Below are 19,812 nucleotides of genomic sequence, written 5' to 3'. Positions count from 1 at the left end.
GAAAGGATACATCAAAACCATTTTTAAAAGGTATTTCATTACACATCATTTGGGGACTTAAAGACAACAATGGATGCCAATTTTCTTTGATTGATTTCCATTCCCTGACCACAGATGGATCGTAAATGGCAATTTGAGATTTTCTTCCGCTGAACTACAGTGGTACCTCATGTTGCGAACCACCCCCCTTACAAATTCTTTGGGTTACGCGCTCCGCTAACTTGGAAGTAGATGCCCCTTGTTGTGAACTTTGCCCCAGGATGTGAGCGGAAATCGCACTTCAGCGGCGTGGCAGCAGTGGGAGGCGCCATTAGCGGAAGCACACCTCATGTTACGAGTGGTTTCTGGTTACAAATGGACCTCCAGAATGGATTAAGTTCATAACCAGAGGTACCACTGTATAGGTACTAACCATAGTTTGTCGTTTCAGAAATAATAAACTGAAGTTAGTTCAACATTGGGTCCCCTCATAACTGCAATAAATCCCAACGTTTGTTAATTTAATTTCAAGTCAAACTTCAGCATTGTGCCCAAATGAGGCCATTGATATATGCTATGTTTTTATTGATCAGTAATATATATACTGATCAGATACTTTTAGAATAGTGGATACAAATTGAGCCGATAATAACAATGATGCTGACAAAAGTTAGAACTCTAGCAGAGGAAAAATCCTTGTTATGTGAACTTTGTTGTCAAGCAAATGTTGAAGAGGAAAAAACTTTACTTAAGCCCTTTATGAAGGAGGACCTACAACATTCTTGATCTCTTCCAAGATCTTTTCGTGAACATTTGCTACATTTTGCTTTGCTGCAGTGAGCAACTTTTCAATCTCCTCCTTTGAATAGCTCATCTTGAATGTAGAAAACTGTTCTCTGTATTCATGAATTTTATCTGAAAATGAGAGTTGCTGTGTATTAATGAATTATAAGGAACTGAAAATACATTCAATTAACTGTAGGGAAAAATTACAACACTGAGCATGACTCATCCGTCCTACTGAAAAAGAGCATGAAAGACTTCTTCTTTTTCCAGTGATCCTAGGAAGTGTTCATATTCTAATTCTGAATTTGCTCCCCATCATCACTAATAAAAATTGGAGTTTTGCTGAACCAAATAAAATTAAATCTGCTTGGTGGGTCAAAGAGTTGTATGAATCTGGAGAAAGGAAGATGGTATGGGAAATTCAAATGTTGGAACTGTAAAAACCTTGCTAGCAAAAGGAAGTAAGAACTACAGGGAGATTGGTTCAGTTTAAGCATAAGGAAGGAATTCAGCACTAGAAGTAAAATGATGTATCCAATTATTTTGCCTTGGTAATTCTTTAACTCAACTGCACACTTACCAAATGGATCTCATCCACACATTACCTGAACAGTTGACTTTGTTGAACAGTGGACAGTGCACGACAGTTGGGACACATTCTGCATCTCCTCTGAAGATATAGCAATCCTTCAAATCATCCGTGTCCTGCAGCTCTTTCTCATCTATCTTGGGAAATGGGATTCCATGTTCCTCACAGTATTTAATGGCTTTCTTAATGGTCTGAACAGAAGGAGGAAGTCTGTAGTTAATTGCCATATCCACTTGGGTAAATAGCAGCTGACTGAAAAGAATACTCATGGCTACTTCCTGGGTAGCAGTTAGGGACCCTTCAGACATTACCATCATTACATGGGAAGTGATACAGTTAGACTCCCTCCTAAGCTGTTTTAGGAAGTCCCAGGGCACTTTTACCCCACCCATCTGGCTGGGTTTCCACAGCCACTCTGGGTGGCTTCCAGCACATATAAAAATGTAATGAAATGTCAAACATTAAAAACATCCCTGTACAGGGCTGCCTTCAGATGTCTTCTAAAATTGTGCAGTTCTATATCTCCTTGAAGGGTCGTGGGTGGTGCTATGGGTTAAACCATAGAGCCTAGAACTTGCCGATCAGAAGGTCGGCGGTTCAAATCCCTGCGACGGGGTGAGCTTCCGTTGCTTGGTCCCTGCTCCTGCCAACCTAGCAGTTCGAAAGCACCCCCGGGTGCAAGTAGATAAATTGGCACCGCTCCAGCAGAAAGGTAAACGGCATTTCTGTGTGCTGCTCTGGTTCGCCAGAAGCAGCTTAGTCATGCTGGCCACATGACCTGGAAGCTGTACACCGGCTCCCTCGTCCAATAAAGCAAGATGAGCGCCGCAACCCCAGAGTTGGTCACGACTGGACCTAATGGTCAGGGGTCCCTTTACCTTTACCTATATCTCATTGACATCTGATGGGAGGGCACTTCTGATATCCAGTGGCGTAGCGTGGGTTATCAGCACCCGGGGCAAGGCAAGTAATTTGTGCCCCCTAACCCATGGATTTGCGCCCCCTAACCCATGGATTTGCACCCCCTAACCCGTGGATTTCCCTAACCCCCAGATGTTGCACCCGGTGCGGCCGGCCCCCCCTGCACCCCCCATGCTACGCCACTGCTGATATCACAGAGTGGCGTGAAAAGGAGTAATGCCATGGTAGATACTGGTAAGGAATCTTCAGAAGGAAGTTTTAGATAACAACATATTAGAATCAAAGAATTGAAGAGATGGAAGAGATCCCCAATGGTTATGAGGTCTAAGCTCCTGCAATACAGGCACAGCAGCTAAAGAACCCCTGACAGACAGCCATCCAACCTCTGCTTAAAAGCTTCCAATGAAGGGGAGCCCATCTTCTGAAGTAGTCCATTCTACTGTGGAATGGCTCTTACCATGATAAAGTTATGCCTAATGTTTTGTTGGAATCTTTTCCGTGTAATTTGAATCCAATGGTTCAAGTCCTACCTCTGGAGCAGTAGCAAACAAGCTTCCTCCATCTTCCATGTAACAGCCCTTCAGATATTTGAAGATGACTACCAACATCCCACTCTCCTATCTAAATTTATTTTATTTAAACCTAAAACATGGATACCAAAGCTTATGTAATATTGTTTAATGAATCCTAACAGAATTATCCTTTGACCAGAATTTTAGCCATGTTTGATTGCCCCTGTAAATTAAATGAATTTACCAGAAAAGGATCTCCGGCACTGAAGTCAAAGGATAGGATCAACTTCACTTTCCTCTCAGACTGAAGTACGGATGGGTAAGCAGCATTTATCGCCAGGCCAGCGTCAATCAGAGAGACAACCTGTTTGCTTGTCAAGTCAGGACATTCAACATCCGCTAGACATATGAAGTGAAACAGAGCATCGATAAAAAGCTTTTGGAATCAATATCAACCTGCTGCCTAGGTAGTTATTAAGTTAGTTATTAAGAAGCCATACCAATACTACTACTGCTTATATATGGGCAAATCTGTCAATTTCAGTCCCCCACCCCACCCCACCCCAGTCTTCAGTTTGTCATATTTCTGCATCAGAAATGTCTACAGGCTGATGAAAGGTGTAAGTGGATTGAGCCCATGTAAAGGATTTGAGAGCTGAGCCAAGTGCACAAGTCCTACTAACCTGCCATCGGCATCCCAAATCAAGTCCACTCATCTATAGTAAAGGTACCTCCTACAGAGATGCAATGAGTGGGCAACTTCTCAAACCATAACCCTTTGCCTGCGGTTTCCTTGAAGGCCATGAGCAATGTGTGCAATGAGCTGTGTTTATCTATGATACAGATATCACACTCTGCATCATAACCAGGTTATTCCATGACATTCATGAAGCTATGGGCTCACAACTCTGGGAATTCAGGCAAAAAGTGGTAGGTGTGAATAAGTGGCTGGTGGGCTGTACTACATGTAAGTGCCTTGGCTGGTTCAGATAATTATAGTTAAGTACCTAGTTACTGATCCTATAATAGAAAGGAAGGAAGGAAGGAAGGAAGGAAGGAAGGAAGGAAGGAAGGAAAGAAGGAAGGAAGGAAGGAAGGAAGGAAGGAAGGAAGGAAGGAAGGAATATTATCAGGAAATGCTCCAGGAAGCAGCTATATGTTACCACAAGCTGTCTCTTCCTGGGTAGCCATATTTGGGTGGGGGGAGAGAGACATTTTGCTGCAGCCCAAGAACATAATATTCAGAACAGTGGTATCCATATATATATAAATAAAATAATAATATCAATGCAACATATGCTTACAGCAGTGGTACAGGAAGTTATTAGTGCTTCCCCATGTCCAGTTCAAAAGGCATAAATACGTCTTTCTCACCACATCATGTAAAACACGGAGGGAATCACTGGCAAAACCTAAAAGGGAATAATATTCAGAGTCAGGAATGGGGGAAAATAATTTCACCATTTTTTTAATTTGGAAAGGCAGTATCCAAATAAAATGACTGACTGGTTGACTGAACATGGAATGAATCTATCTTAAAACAGTCAAGTTGTCATCCCAGAGTCTGTCTGAGATTAGAGCTCCCCAGATCATTTGGTTCTATAGCAGGGATAGCCAACATAGTGCCCTCCAGATGTTATGGACCACAACTCCCATCATGCCCTGACCATTAGCCATCCTGGCTCAGGCTAACAACAACTGGAATCTAAAAACTTATGGAGGGCACCACGTTCAGTTCTCTCCACTGCAAATCTTTTCACTCATTACAACTCTTTAGTGGTAAAATGGATTTCCAAGGTCCAAAGAGTAGCAGATTTTTTTGAACCCCATGACATGCACTGTTATTGTGGATAAGTTTTAAAAGAAGAAAAAATGGGGAAGGAAGAGGTCTAACACTTGGGCATAAAAAGATGAAGAATAAAGAGAGACACTCCTCCAGATTACATTGTACTACCAAACTCAGATATCTTTGAGGACACTTTCGGGAAGAACAGCTGCTCAAAGGCGGGCCAGAGATATTGGTCATAATATACAATTTAACGACTGGATGAAATTATGGAATGAAAGTATTAAATTTACTGCATGCATTACATTAAAGGAAAATGTTATGAAAATGATATACAGATGGTATATTACACCAGTAAAACTTGCAAAAATGTACAAAACATGTAAGAAGTGTTGGAAATGTAAAGAAAAAGATGGTACATTTTATCATATGTGGTGGGAATGTAAGAAAGTGAAAAGCTTCTGGGAGTTGATATATAATGAGCTGAAAAAAATGTTGAAGTATACATTTGCTAAGAAACCAGAGGCTTTTCTTTTAGGAATTATTGGTAATGAAATAAATAGAAAGGATCACAGACTTTTCCAATATGCAGTAACAGCGGCAAGAATATTACTGGCCCAGAAATGGAAACAAGAACAAATACCAATGTTGGAGGAGTGGAGAATGAAGCTGATGGACTATGCAGAACTTGATAAATTGACTGGGAAGATCAGATATCTACGAGATCAAAAGTTCATCGAGGACTGGGGAAAATTAGTCGAATATTGGGAATGTATAAGTGATAATGGAATAACGCTAGTGGCATTCAGAGAAGCTCTGTAACAGTTTAAGAAATATTGTAAAAAGGCAAAATAGAAGTGGGGGGAAGGTATAAAGGCAATAGCAAAATTTGGAAATGTGAATTAAAGAAATTAGAATTTGGATGATTGTCAGAGAAGCCGAAGGAAGTCAAAAATGGAAAATTTAATAGAAATTGTAATGTGGTTTGAATGTATGAAAATTAATAAAATATAATTCTGAAAAAAAAGAACAGCTGCTCAAAGGCAACATATGGTTGTTATTACACTTGCCTCCAAAATCCAGGTCCAGTGCTTGACACAGTCTCATACAGTCTTTCTTCCTTGTTTCCGCATTAGCAGAAAACCAGGTCTTGCAGATCTCTCTAAGCAATTCATAGCTTCTGCTGGAACTATGGTCTATTTTTGCAGACAAAATGACATGGAGTGTTAAAACAGGAAAAGAAAAATGAGCAATAGTTAAGGGTACATGAAAGACTTTTACTTCACCAAAGCTTTATTAGGCATAACAAATATAATATATTAAACAAACTCATCTTAATTTGCAGCAATATTTGGGATTTTTTCTGACATTCACTTACTTTTCAAAATGTTGCGGAGGTGGTCAAAATGCTTATCTGCTGTCCTTCCATCTGATGTTTCACAGAGGTGAAGCTCTAGAATGGACTGATAACCCTCATAGAGTGTCTTAAGTTTCTGGTCATCTTGATCTTGGCAATAAAAAAGCATACAAAAGAGAATTACAAATACTCAGGCCTGGCTTAAGACATATTGCTGCTCGAGGCAGAACAGCATATGCAACTCCACTCTACCTCCAAGTCTAGGTGCATAGTCTCTTAAGACTGACTAAATTATTTTGGCATCTGATTTAGATCTGGTTTAACGATGCCCATTAGCTTAGAGCTGCAGAGCCACTGAAGCCTCTCTGCTGCCACCTGCTGGTAAAGTTACTCCTCCTCCACCTCCTCTCAACTTCTGTGTCTAGAACAGGCATCCCCAAACTTGGCCCTCCAGGTGTTTTGGGACTACAATTCCCACCATCCCTGACCACTGGTCCTGTTAGCTAGGGATGACGGGAGTTGTAGTCCCAAAACACCTGGAGGGCCAAGTTTGGGGATGCCTGATCTAGAAGAAAACCACTCATTGATTGCACCCCGAAACAGACTTTGAGTAAGGCCTAAGGGCACAAACAACAAATAGTATAGCTAGATGTTGGGAGGAAGTGGGACATTCTAGACTAAAATCTATTTGTGTTATGCTTGATTCATGCTGTTAGCTGAAAACATACTATTGCTTCACATGGGGTGGTTGTGCATTGTGGAAAGGCTGCCACTCACACACCTTTTTCATGTCGTAAGCTACCTTGCGCATGGTTTATACTTTGGAAAAGTGGCGTACAAATAAAATGATGTATGTATGTAAAGGTAAAGGGATACCTGACCATTAGGTCCAGCCGTGACCAACTCTGGGGCTGCGACACTCATCTCGCTTTACTGGCCAAGGGAGCCGGCGTACAGCTTCTGGGTCATGTGGCCAGCATGACTAAGCCGCTTCTGGTGAACCAGAGCAGCACACGGAAATGCCATTTACCTTCCCACTGGAGCGGTACCTATTTATCTACTTGCACTTTGACGTGCTTTCGAACTGCTAGGTTGGCAGGAGCAGGAACAGAGCAACGGGAGCGCGCCCCGTTGCGGGGATTCGAACTGCCGACCTTTTGATCAGCAAGTCCTAGCAGTGGCGTAGCGTGGGGGGTGCAGGGGGGCCGGCCGCACCGGGCACAACTTCTGGGGTTAGGGCAAATCCACGGGTTAGGGGGCACAAATCCACAGGTTAGGGGGCACAAATCCACAGGTTAGGGGGCGCAAATTACTTGCCTTGCCCCGGGTGCTGACAACCCACGCTACGCCACTGAGTCCTGGGCTCTGTGGTTTAACCACAGCGCCACCCGCGTCCCATGTATGTATGTAGAGCCCATCAAAATTAGTGTGATTTACTTATGAGCAGACATGTATAGGATTGTACCATAAAGCAGAAGAATACTCATATAATACAAAATACTTCTATAGAATCATAGAATTGTAGAGTTGGAAGGGACCCCAAGGGCCATATCATTCAACCTATATATGGTAGTCCATGCAGGAATCGCAGCTAAAGCATCCATGGCAGATGGCCATTCAATCTCTGCTTAATACCTCCAATGAAGGAGAGTCCACCACTTCCTGAGGGAGTCCATTTGAACATCAAACAGCTTTTACCATCAGAAAGTTCTTCCTGATGTTTAGTCAGGAATATATTTCTTGAACATTAGACCTTTTCTGATCCCATGGTTAGGTGGAGGGGCCAGCAATATTTCACCAAGTTTGGAGGCTGATGATGGCAATAACTGTATTCAACCTGAGAAATATTGAACTCAGCCTGTTGAAATCCTTAGGCACATATTCTAGTGATCAACATGGTACCCTCCAGATATTATTGTGCTACAACTCGCATCATCCCTTGTCATTGGCCGTGCTATCTGGGGCTGGTGGGAATTGAAGGCCTAATAACATCAAAACAGCCACAGGTTTCCCATAACTTTGGTAGAGTATTTCAACAATTTATTTCAGGTGGGCAAAACTGATCTTGCCCCTTCTGCCTGTTTTTCCTCCCAAAAAAATGCCCTGGGGGCACCACAAGCTTTGCCATTCTTTTGTTTCATCCTTGATGGAATAGACACTAATGTAGTGAATTGAATTTATTATTTCGGTCACAGACCAGTTCCAGCCCACATACAATATCAAGGAAGATATAAAACACGATAGGAATACATTTGAATTTGCAATTAGGTATAACAGGGACACTACAGATATAGCAACAGTTAAAAAATATAGAAATTAAAACTTAGTCGCTAACATATAACCTAAAATTATCATTTAAGGCCTTAATCATTGTGATAGCACAGCTTGTTCCCTAAGTTTAATGGCAAATGCACAGAATTTGGCTACACTAATAATGATCTCAGGATCCTTGTCCTCTGTCAGGAAATTTAGACATCACTAATGTAGTACTTGTAAAGGTAAAGGACATCTGGACAGTTAAGGCCAGTCAAAGGCAACTATGGGGTTGCAGCACTCATCTCGCTTTTAGGCCAAGGGAGCCAACGTTTGTCCACAGACAGCTTTCCGGGTCATGTGGCCAGCATGACTAGACTGCTTCTGGTGCAACAGAACACCGTGACGTAATCCAGAGCACACGGAAACGCTGCTTACCTTCCTGCAGTACCTATTTATCTACCTGCACTGGCATGCTTTTGAACTGGGAGCTGGAGCTAGGACAGAGAAATGGGAGCTCACCCCGTCGTGAGAATTAGAACCGCCGACCTTCCGATCAGCAAACCCAAGAGGCTCAGTGGTTTAGACCACAGTGCCACCCGCGTCCTTACCTTTACCTTAGTACTTGTGCACCCTGTAACACTCTCTGCATATGGGTGGATAGCAACACACGCGCAAGCACACACATGAGAAAAGCACAAACAAAAACCAGGAAAATTGCAACACTATGAGTTATAGACATTAACACACACAACTGAACTTGAAATCAAATCCAAGTACAAGGGAGACCAGGATATTAATGTTGGTTGCAACATCTTACCTAAGTTTGTTGAAGCTGAGGAAGAGTCTCCTGATGTCTTTTGTTTTAGATAATTCAGCAAAGAATCTTGAAAAAGAAATGTGCATGTTCACACACAATGAGAAGAGTCAAAGGGTCTTCTGATCCAGCATCCTGTTCTCACATCAGCCAACCAACCTAATGTCTAAATGTTGGCTTGGGATATCTGCTTGCAAGAGCACACTCATGCAAGAGCTCATGGTTCTCAACAACTGGTATACAGAGCCAAACTGCCTCTGAACAGTATGAAAAACCATCTTTCCCAAATGCAACAAGTAGTAAAATAGCTGGCAATATTCAGGTTGCAAAAAGGGAGGGGACAACCAATACATTGTTCAGACTTTGAATTTTCGATTTTCATTTTTACAAAATATGGCGCCTCCTTTCAACAATACCATTGTTCACCTAGAGACTTTGTTTGTCCTAGAGACAAGATACAGGTTTAAAGATACTGCATTCACCAGTTCTAATACTAAGTGAAGCTTTGAATCACTGCAAAGGGCTAGTGTCCCCAGATTCCCTTCTTCTTCTTTGGCCAAAGTGAACGAAATATGCAGGCACCAGCTCACCTCCAGAGTGAATTAAACCTGCAAAATTGTATGCAGATGCACCCACAGGTTTTCATGCAGGAAACCTTCCAAAAAACCCAAACCTCAATCCACTTTATAATTCAGAGTGCACACAGAGCCCATGCACACCCCATATTTAAAAAAGAAGATAAAAGAGCAATACCTATTATAGTCCTATAGAGTTCTTGTTCACTTCCAAGGGCACTTCCCCATAAACCTAAAAATAAGAAAGCTGTGGCATTAACAATCATATGTTTCACCTGGTGGCAATAAAAGTAACGACAAAGTTAATATTTTATTTTTTTATGACATAATATCAGCACAGAAAGGGAAAGTTATGAATGTAATCACAGACAAAGAGCCCATTTTTGTATGGGTTGTTAGCACCAGGGCTTTCTGCTGTAACCCATCCTCACTAGGGATAGACAAATCTGCTAAATTTGTTTTCTCAAAATTTCCCATTTTTCCAATGTTAAGCTCGGTTTGCCCATTTTTGCAGTTGCTGTTGTTGCTGCTGCTGCTGTTGTTGCATTTTAAAATTTACAGATATACATCATCTTTTCTTCTTCATTTATGTGCATTTACTCTTCTAAACTTGTTCATTTCCATAATACAATATTTGACTTCCCCCTACCTCTTTACAGCTTCATCATCTCTCTTTATTTCATTTTCCTTTGTACTGTGTTCTAGTATTCTTTCAACCTTCTCTTTATGTAGGATATCTTATCCAGCTATCTATTTATTTTGTGAAATTTAATCTAGGCACATCCGAGTTTTAATTTGGGAACCATGTTTACACAGTTAATTTTTAAAACAATCCCATTCTTTTTCTAAACCTTACATTTGAGTGATTTCTTATTGCTTGTGTCATTTTGGCTAGATCTACATATTTACACAATTTCATTTGCCACTCTTCCTTAGTTGGTATTGAATCCCCTTTCCAATATTTGGCAATTAACCAAATTGCATATACCAGCTGTTGTTGCATATAGAAATACTCTTTTGCTTTCTTTTGGGATGTTTATTGTCATAATGCCCAATAAGAAGGCTTCTGGTCTCTTAATAAATGTTTATTTTATTTTTTTTTAAAAAGGGGGGGTTGCAAGAATATTTGTATGCATTCTCATGCACATTTGTCCTACCATACCCAATTTTAAAACACAATTTTGTCTACTAAGCGTATGCTTGTGTTCACATTTCATTAGTGCATGTACTTTTGTATGCATTGTTTAGTTGGGGAACTGTGTCACAAAAATTGGAAAGCAGACAGTTCCAAAGGAGAGGTGTGTTTTGTTTCATGAAGTACAAATTTGTTAGGTTCACATTAGCAGGAAAACTGAACAGATTTGTTATGTACTGAGCTTGGATCCTAGAACAATAGGCAAGTAGGATCCTAGAAGGCAGCAGCCCAATCAGGCTCCAGGAGGGGAGTTGAATCAGCCAATCAAACGGGATCCATTGTGTAAATAATGTATACATAGGCAGAGATTTTGGGGAAGACTCACTCCCTGTTTGACATGAGCTGAAATAAAGAGCATGAAATCAACATTAGACTCCGAGTATATTTCAAGATTCATCCTCCATCTGTAGTTATCACACACATCTGACGAAGGAGTGGCTGGTACATAGCTTATTTGTTTGATCTAGACATTCAGGAGCCTCCTCTACATTCCTATTCATTGGGCATGAGAACACAGAATCTGTTACTTTGCTTGGAATTTGGCATTCTGAGAATGGCATGCTCTTAAGATGCAGAGGGAGGTCAGGTACCTTGCAAATAGCAGATATCTCTTTTCTTCTTTTCTTCTGTCAGTTGCCCATTTTCAAATATGCTCCCAAAGTGCTTCATATCTATATATGCTCCCAGGCCAGGAACCCCAGCTTCGTGTGGGGTGAATTCGAACCAGGTGCCTGGAAAACAAACAAAAGATTGGAGGAAAAGATATGAGAAGGGCTGGATGCCCAGGGGAAATATGAACAAACCTGCCACCAACATCTCCCTTACAACAACAAGAGAAACATCTGTTGGGATTTTGAAAGAAGTTGAAACAAATTTCAGTAAGATTAGTAACTTCCCTCAGGGTGGTGAGTAAAGACTTCTCACATCTAAATGGTGAAATAGGAAGAGATGTGCTACTTTAACATTTACATCATGAAGAGGCAGAATGACAGCTTACAGCATAATTCCAACCATGTCTACTCAGAAGTAAAACCTGTTGAAATCAGTGGACATTCCTTGCTCCTGGGGAATCCGAGTGAGGGTTTCAGCATTAGCCATTTTAACACTCAGCAATTAAGTAAAACTGCTTTCTGTCCTGATACATCTGGCTACAGTGGTACCTCGGGTTACATACGGTTCAGGTTACAGACTCTGCTAATCCAGAAATAGTGCTTCAGGTTAAGAACTTTGCTTCAGGATAAGAACAGAAATCGTGCTCCGGCGGCGCAGCAGCAGCAGGAGGCCCCATTAGCTAAAGTGGTGCTTCAGGTTAAGAACAGTTTCAGGTTAAGGACAGACCTCCGGAACGAATTAAGTACTTAACCCGGGATACCACTGTATTTGCAGAGCCAATATTTGGGTGCTGAGTAGATAGTTATGGCCTTATCTGCACTATACATTTAAAGCAGTATCATACCACTTTTAAAAGTCATGGCTTCCCCCAATAATCATGGGAACTATAGATTGTCAATGGTGCTGAGATTTAAGAGACCTTCATTCTCTTCACAGAGCTACAATTCTCAGAGTGGTTTAATATTCAGTCCCTCTTCGCAGAAAATTCTGTGGATTTTAACACTGTGAGGGAAATATTCTTGTCTGCCCCAAACACTGGAAGTGGGCTGGATGTTAATTAAAATTAATTAATTGCATGCCTGGATTCCATTCACCAGTTTTCTCTTCCTTTGCAAAACTTAGTTACAGAAACAGAGCTGAATGGGAGTTTGGAGGTCATCTTGTTCAAGCCCCTGCTCAATGCAGGACGCGACTGCTATCACCTCCAACAAATGGCCACCTGCCTGTTTTGATGTTCTTAGGCACAATATGTATGTCTGAATAGATATAATTACCTGCATGTTGTTGCTCATAGGTTTGCTTGTCCACAGCATTATAGATCGGGTAAGGATTTTTCCCATTCTCACAAGCTCCCCTGTGCACAGATAGTTCAGACTCATCAAGCTGAAATGCAGGCATTTGGTTAAATTAAATTAATTTGATACCTAAATGGCTTCCAAACTACTCTTGGCCCTCCTTAAAGGTAGCTTCAACCCTGGTCTTCCAAGAATGCTAACACAGCCTCAAAGCACTTCTACCCACATGGGTGAAATAATATACTAATACTACTAATAATAACATATACACATATCCCTTCAGTCCTTCCTAGGCACCTGGTCTTTCTACAGGCCACACCCCTCAACAGCCCCGCCCAAGTGCTTTTGCCATACTGGGATGTGACCCTGAACTGTAATAGAGCCTCTCATATCTGTTGCTTCACCTAGTTTTGGCTTTGGTCCTGCCCAGGGCCTTCTTGCCCATAGGCACTAGGGGTACAGGGCACCCAGGCACCAGGCTCTCAGGGGCGCCAGGCCGAGAGTCTGGGGCCCGAGAGTTCAGTCCGAGGAAGAGCCCGCCCATCAGTTGGAATGCCACAGGGGGCTCTTCTGCTGCGGGCGGCTCTGCACCTCAAGTTTGGGGGTGACAGAGCCAGCAAGATGCTGAGGCAGCCGACCGGCTCTGGCCTCCTGCACGCCTGGGACTAGGCACCTGGAGGCACCGGGCGGATCTTTGCATATGCTTAAGACAGCCCTGGTCCTGCCCATCTTTGGTATGTGGCGATGGAAATGTGATTTCCCACCCTTGTAGAAGAACACACGTGTGTGTGTGTGTGTGTGTGTGTGTGTGTGTGTTACAGTTCTCCACTCACCTCTTTTAGCAGTTTATGCACAAGGAAATAGGACCAGAAATCAGTCAAAGAGTAACATTCATCTTCCGCAGCCCCAATCACAGCTTTCATTGCCTTCTGAAATTCCCACTGGCCTTTGACAAGGGTTTCACACTGACTTTTTTCTAAGGCTTCTATTTTTGCTGCCCAGTCTTCATGTTTGTAGAGAGCTGAAATGCACCTTTTAATGAAGCAGAACATTTACGTTGGAAAAAAAGCGAAGGATTTCTGTGCTAGTCATTTGGAGTGTATTCAGGGCCGGACTCAGGTTTGATGAGGCGCTAAGCTACTGCCCTTTATATGTCCAGCTGTCCCTTGTCAACAACAAATTGTCACATTTTTTGTGTTGAATTTATGCTATATGGTAATTTATGGACCTAATAGGTATCTAAAGCCATTTGCACAAACCAAAATATGTATTTTATAATAATAATAATAATAATAATAATAATAATAATAATAATAATAATAATTTATTTATACCCCGCCCATCTGACTGAGCCTCCCCAGCCACTCTGGGCGGCTTCCATAGAAACCAAAAATACAGTAAAATATCACACGTTAAAAACTTCCCTGAACAGGGCTGCCTTAAGATGTCTTCTGAATGTCAGGTAGTTGTTTATCGCTTTGACATCTGCTGGAAGGGCGTTCCACAGGGTGGGCGCCACTACCGAGAAGGCCCTCTGCCTGGTTCCCTGTAGCTTTGCTTCTCGCAATGAGGGAACCGCCAGAAGGCCCTCGGCGCTGGACCTCAGCGTCTGGGCAGAATGATGGGGGTGGAGACGCTCCTTCAGGTACACCGGACCGAGGCCGTTTAGGGCTTTAAAGGTCAGCACCAACACTTTGAATTGTGCTTGGAAACGTACTGGGAGCCAATGTAGGTCTTTCAAGACCGGTGTTATATGGTCTCTGCAGCCGCCCCCAGTCACCAGTCTAGCTGCCGCGTTCTGGATTAGTTGTAGTTTCCGAGTCACCTTCAAAGGTAGCCCCACGTAGAGTGCATTGCAGTAGTCCAAGCAGGAGATAAGCAGAACATGCACCACTCTGGCGAGACAGTCCGCAGGCAGATAGGGTCTCAGCCTACGTACCAGGTGGAGCTGGTAAACAGCTGCCCAGGACACAGATTTGACCCGTGTCTCCATGGACAGCTGTGAGTCCAAAATGACTCCCAGGCTGCGCACCTGGTCCTTCAGGGGCACAGTTACCCCATTCAGGACCAGGGAATCCTCCATACCTGCCCGCCTCCTGTCCCCCCAAAACAGTACTTCTGTCTTGTCAGGATTCAACCTCAATCTGTTAGCCGCCATCCATCCTCCAACCGCCTCCAGACACTCACACAGGACCTTCACCGCCTTCACTGGTTCTGATTTAAAAGAGAGGTAGAGCTGGGTATCATCCGCATACTGATGAACACCCAGCCCAAACCTCCTGATGATCTCTCCCAGCGGCTGCATGTAAATGTTGAAAAGCATGGGGGAGAGGACAGAACCCTGAGGCACCCCACAAGTGAGAGCCCAGGGGTCTGAACATTAATCCCCCCACCACCACTTTCTGAACACGGCCCAGGAGGAAGGAGCAGAACCACTGTATGACAGTGCCCCCAGCTCCCAGCCCCTCAAGACGGTCCAGAAGGATGTTATGGTTGATGGTATCAAACGCCGCTGAGAGATCCAGCAGAACTAGGAAACAGCTCTCACCTTTGTCCCTAGCCCGCCAGAGATCATCAACCAGTGCGACTAAGGCAGTTTCAGTCCCATGATGAGGCCTATCAAAGTAATTGTAATTTTTTTCCTTTAATTTTTTGGGGCCCCCCAAGAGAGTGGGGCCCTAAGTTATAGCTTATTTAGCTTATACATAAATCCAGCACTGAATATATTCATATGACTGGGCCATGAGAATGCTGTTGTCACATGGTAAAACCAGCTTGTTGGCACATTATCTTCTGTCAGTGGCTGCCACTGCGTAAGATTTAATACATAAATTTTGACACAAGGATTCTGTTTTAGCTGCTTCATGTATCTATCCCATAGTAATTGCATTTATTCTCTATACAGTGGTACCTCTAGTTATGAATTGAATTCATTCTGGGGGTCCGTTCTTAACCTGAAACTGTTCTTAAATAGAGGTGTGCTTTCGCTAATGGGGCCTCTTGCTGCCGTTGCACCGCTGGCACATCATTTCTGTTCTCATCCTGAGGTAAAGTTCTCAACTCAAGGTAACTCTTCCAGGTTAGTGGAGTTTGTAACCTGAAGCGTTTGTAACCTGAGGGGTTTGTAACTCGAGGTACCACTGTATAGAATTGTGTGGTTTAATTCTTGTACCCCTGCGTTTTGTAACAGTCTCTCTTTCTGTCTTTCTACATTGTGTAAACTACTGAATCACTGTATCTCTTGCTTATCTATCCCTGAATGATTGTTTGTGTAGCTCAAGGGCACAGATGGTCAGGAAGTTTAAGTTAGTATCTCCTCGATCTTCCCTAAAACTTGGGAAGATATAAGAATGGTATGTTAATGACTTTTTGATGGACAGAAGAAGATAAAGTAAAGCAAGATAGTTTTAGCTCCCTGACCTCTCCTTTCATGTATGCATCCTATGAGCTAATGATGTATTGCCTTCTGGGTAGTTCTCCTAACTGATGATTCTGGTTTGGAAGCTGTCCTATTTCAATAGCTTATTTCTCCGTAAACTGAGTTCCTGCTGGATGCTAAACTTGTCTATCTCTCTTGGTTGTGCTTTTCTTTAAGGTGTTATTACCTGGGCACGAGCCATTTAGAGGTGGTTTAGAAGTAAAAAGGCTGAAATGCACCTTTTAATGAAATAGAACATTTATGTTGGAAAAAATGGAAGGATTTCAGATGTGACCCTCATTAGGAATTTATTTTGAAGGAATCTGTAGGACCGGGTAATGAGAACGCTGCTGTCATGTGGTAAAACCAGCTTGTTGGCACATTAGCTTCTGTCAGTCACTGTGTAAGGTTGACTTCTTCCTGCAACACTGGTATTGCCAAACCTCCCCAGGCCATAGCAGAACAGCATCTTGTTCTTACTCTGGCCATTCAAATGTCTACAGGAAGCCCATGTATAGGACATGTTGCAATAGCAACTCCCTACTCCACCCTGGATCCTCGGCAACTGTTATTCAGAGACTTTGGACCTCTGATACTGGAAATAGTGTTTAGCCATCATGAATAGAAGCTACTAATAAGCTTATTCTCCATGAATCTGTTTAAAAACCACTCAGAGTGGTGGTAGCGACTGCACCTTGTGGCAGAGAATTCCATACTATGTGCAGTATTAAGAAGCACTTCCTTTTATCTATCCTGAATCTCCTCACATTGGATGATCCTGGATTCTAGCATTATGCAAAAGAGGGGGGGGGAGAGAGAGAGAGATCTATATGAATTCTTGAACCTTAACCATATCATTTACCAAAAGCTACCAAAAGGCAGAGGGCCTTCTCGGTAGTGGTGCCCACCCTCTGGAACGCCCTCCCATCAGATGTCAAGGAAATACTATCTGACTTTTAGAAGACATCTGAAGGCAGCCCTATTTAGGGAAGTTTTTAATGTGTGATATTTTATCACTTTTTAATTCTGTTTGGAGCCGTCCGGAGTGGCTGAGGTATTTATTATTATTATTATTATTATTATTATTATTATTATTGGAGTAGCTGGAGCTGTCGGGAGTTGTAGTTCAAAATAACTGCAGGGCACTGGGCTGTGAAAGGTGAGGCAAAGCATATTTATGTATTTATAAATGTAACACTTACTTGCCAAGATGGCTTCTAACTTCATCTGAACTAGCTAGCAAGGCAAATAATTCTACCTTCTTAAGTCCTGAATTTGCTCTCCCCTCTACCACTCTGCACTTACCAGGTAGAACCTGACACCCCGCCCAAGTACATCACACAGTCCAAGAGGTTGTATTTCTTCAGCTCCGCTAGTGTCCCATAGAGAGCAATCATGGCCCGCACAGCTCCACCTGATCCCAGGACAGCAATATTTGGGATTTGGTCCTAATGGAAGGAATGCAGATATACTCAGCAAGTAACCTCTGTAGGTTAGATATTGTTTGACATCAACTTTGATGTCTTTGAATTAAATACAGGGTGATTCATAATGAATTACCGTATTTTTTGCTCTATAACACGCACCCGACCATAACACGCACGTAGTTTTTAGAGGAGGAAAATCCGTGGGCATGCCACCCGTAGGCATTTCCTCCATAACACGCACAGACATTTCCCCTTACTTTCTAGGAGGAAAAAAGTGAGTGTTATGATGCAAAAAATATGGTATACAGTTTCCAGATGCTGTAAAACAGTAACAGGCGATGACACGGACCGCAACTGCGAACTGTGAGGTAGATGTACTCGTAAAGTTTGTGTTCTGCTACTGAGGGAAGTGACGCAGGCGATAGTGCACGTGTGAAGAAGAAGAAGAAGAAGAAGAAGAAGAAGAAGAAGAAGAAGAGGAGGAGGAGGAGGAGGAGGAGTTTGGATTTGATATCCCTCCTTTCACTCCCTTTAAGGAGTCTCAAAGTGGCTTAACATTCTCCTTTCCCTTCCTCCCCCACAACAAACACTCTGTGAGGTGAGTGGGGCTGAGAGACTTCAAAGAAGTGTGACTAGCCCAAGGTCACCCAGCAGCTGCACATGGAGGAGCGGAGACGTGAACCCGGTTCCCCAGATTACAAGACTACCGCTCTTAACTACTACACCACACTGGCTCATGTGACTAATCAGGCAAAATGGCTGTGTCTGCAGTGGAGAAGACGTGTTGTGTTCTTGAACTGAGCAGAACGGAATCCCAGAGGGATACGAGGGAGGTACGACTGTATTTGGCAGGTAACAGTCAATGGCATTTAGTGTTTCCAATATCCGATGCTTTACATGATAATGTATTTATGGTTTAATACCAAATAGAGATTGCAAAAAGTCTGAAGCTGCAACCATATACAAACTTGTCTGAGAATAAGCCCCACTGAACTCCTTCCTTTGAGGCAGACGCACAAAACGAATTCCTACCTCATTATATGGAATCCCAAGATTGCCAAGGCCTTTCTTCACCTCTTCCTTCCTGGCAGCTGTAGCTGCTTTTTCACCCTCTGAGAGTGCTTTAGAAATACGGACCTTAGCTTCTCCCTGCCCAAAAAATACAAAACAGATTCAACAGAACACTTATAGTCACATGCCAACACGTACAAAGCAGAGCACTTGATACTTACCATGTGTTGACCTTCAGCCAAGAAAGCTAGTATCTTAATTTGATGCAATGACATCTGTGGCTGTGTTCCCCAGCTCTGTATAGTGATATCCACACTGGGTTATTTCACACCACACTGTTCCTTATTTGGGAGGTGTGAGATGCTTCCATTCAAATATCTACTTTGCCATGTGGCAACAGTAGCAAATGAAGGTGCACACCAACCCTTGGCTGAGTCTACTATAATATACCCGCTCGGTGTTGCTATATGCCCAGCTCTCATCACTCTTAGCCAGCATAGCCAATAGTCTGGGATAACAGGAGATATAGACCAATAACATGGGGGGTGGGGCTACAGCTTCCCCAGCCCCTCCACACAATTTGAACAGAATTTCTGTAGAAATGTATAGAGGTGTCAACTGGTAGTTAGGGGTGACAAATGTGGGACTTTCCAAACACCATTTTTGGTGTTGGCAGTTGATGAGAAATATACTACATTTTTTTTTCTATGTTTGCTTTAGCAGTCCAACTGATGAAGACAAAATTTCAATAAACAACATTGTTCTGGCAACCACTTATGCTAAGACCTAACAGACTATATATTTGTGACGGCTATTAACAAATAAAATGGACTCACAGACAACAACTACCCACATCCCTGCTCATGGGCTATGCTGGCTGGGGTTGATGGGAGTTCAACAACATTTTTAGGGTACCACGATGGCTGTCACAGTGACAGGTGCACTGCTAATTCTCAGAGGTATAGCTTACCTTCCCAGTTGCATTACTTGCCATCTTCTCTTCCCTATTTCTTCAAGGTCGGTTCAGTTCTTTTATACTCAAATGACGGCGTGGCCGAAGGGCTTCCTCTAAGTGTCAGGGTTTTAAATTTCTGGCAGGCACTGAGCCTGCGGTGTTCCTCTTTTCTTCACATTAAGCTGACTTCCTGCATGAGATTCAGCATTCCACAGTTCTACCCGGACTCTGCTACTGGCCAGTACTGAATGACTCAGGAGAGTGGGAGGGAATGTGTTTAGAAGTAATACGATCCCTTCAATATTTGCCTTACAGCTGCTCCTC

The 19,812-nt window shown here is 42.8% G+C and overlaps 3 protein-coding genes across 3 annotated transcripts in view; 1 reads left to right on the top strand and 2 right to left on the bottom strand.

Annotated features, from left to right (window-relative positions):
- Positions 1-19,812, bottom strand: part of LOC307200216 (epididymal sperm-binding protein 1-like) — a 180,738-nt gene that overhangs the window by 34,151 nt on the left and 126,775 nt on the right.
- Positions 1-19,812, top strand: part of LOC307200549 (olfactory receptor 5AP2-like) — a gene marked incomplete at both ends in the record, with an annotated part of 240,442 nt that overhangs the window by 206,705 nt on the left and 13,925 nt on the right. The gene's annotated exons all lie outside the window — the stretch shown is intronic.
- LOC307200126 (cytosolic phospholipase A2 gamma-like) lies at positions 20-19,738 on the bottom strand. The gene is made up of 14 exons (XM_079948516.1): positions 19,504-19,738; positions 18,555-18,671; positions 17,401-17,543; positions 13,511-13,709; positions 12,657-12,765; positions 11,361-11,501; positions 9,754-9,807; positions 9,004-9,069; positions 5,952-6,080; positions 5,644-5,769; positions 4,092-4,199; positions 3,032-3,186; positions 1,371-1,545; positions 20-894 (listed from the first exon to the last, which is right to left on the bottom strand). The coding sequence occupies exons 1-14, from the start codon at positions 19,525-19,527 to the stop codon at positions 737-739; spliced, it is 1,704 nt and encodes a 567-aa protein (XP_079804642.1). The 5' UTR covers positions 19,528-19,738; the 3' UTR covers positions 20-736.

The sequence above is a fragment of the Podarcis cretensis genome (assembly GCF_951804945.1).
Source record: "Podarcis cretensis genome assembly, chromosome: 13".
Classification (NCBI taxonomy): Eukaryota; Metazoa; Chordata; class Lepidosauria; order Squamata; family Lacertidae; genus Podarcis; species Podarcis cretensis.
This window is presented reverse-complemented; position numbering and strand designations above follow the sequence as displayed.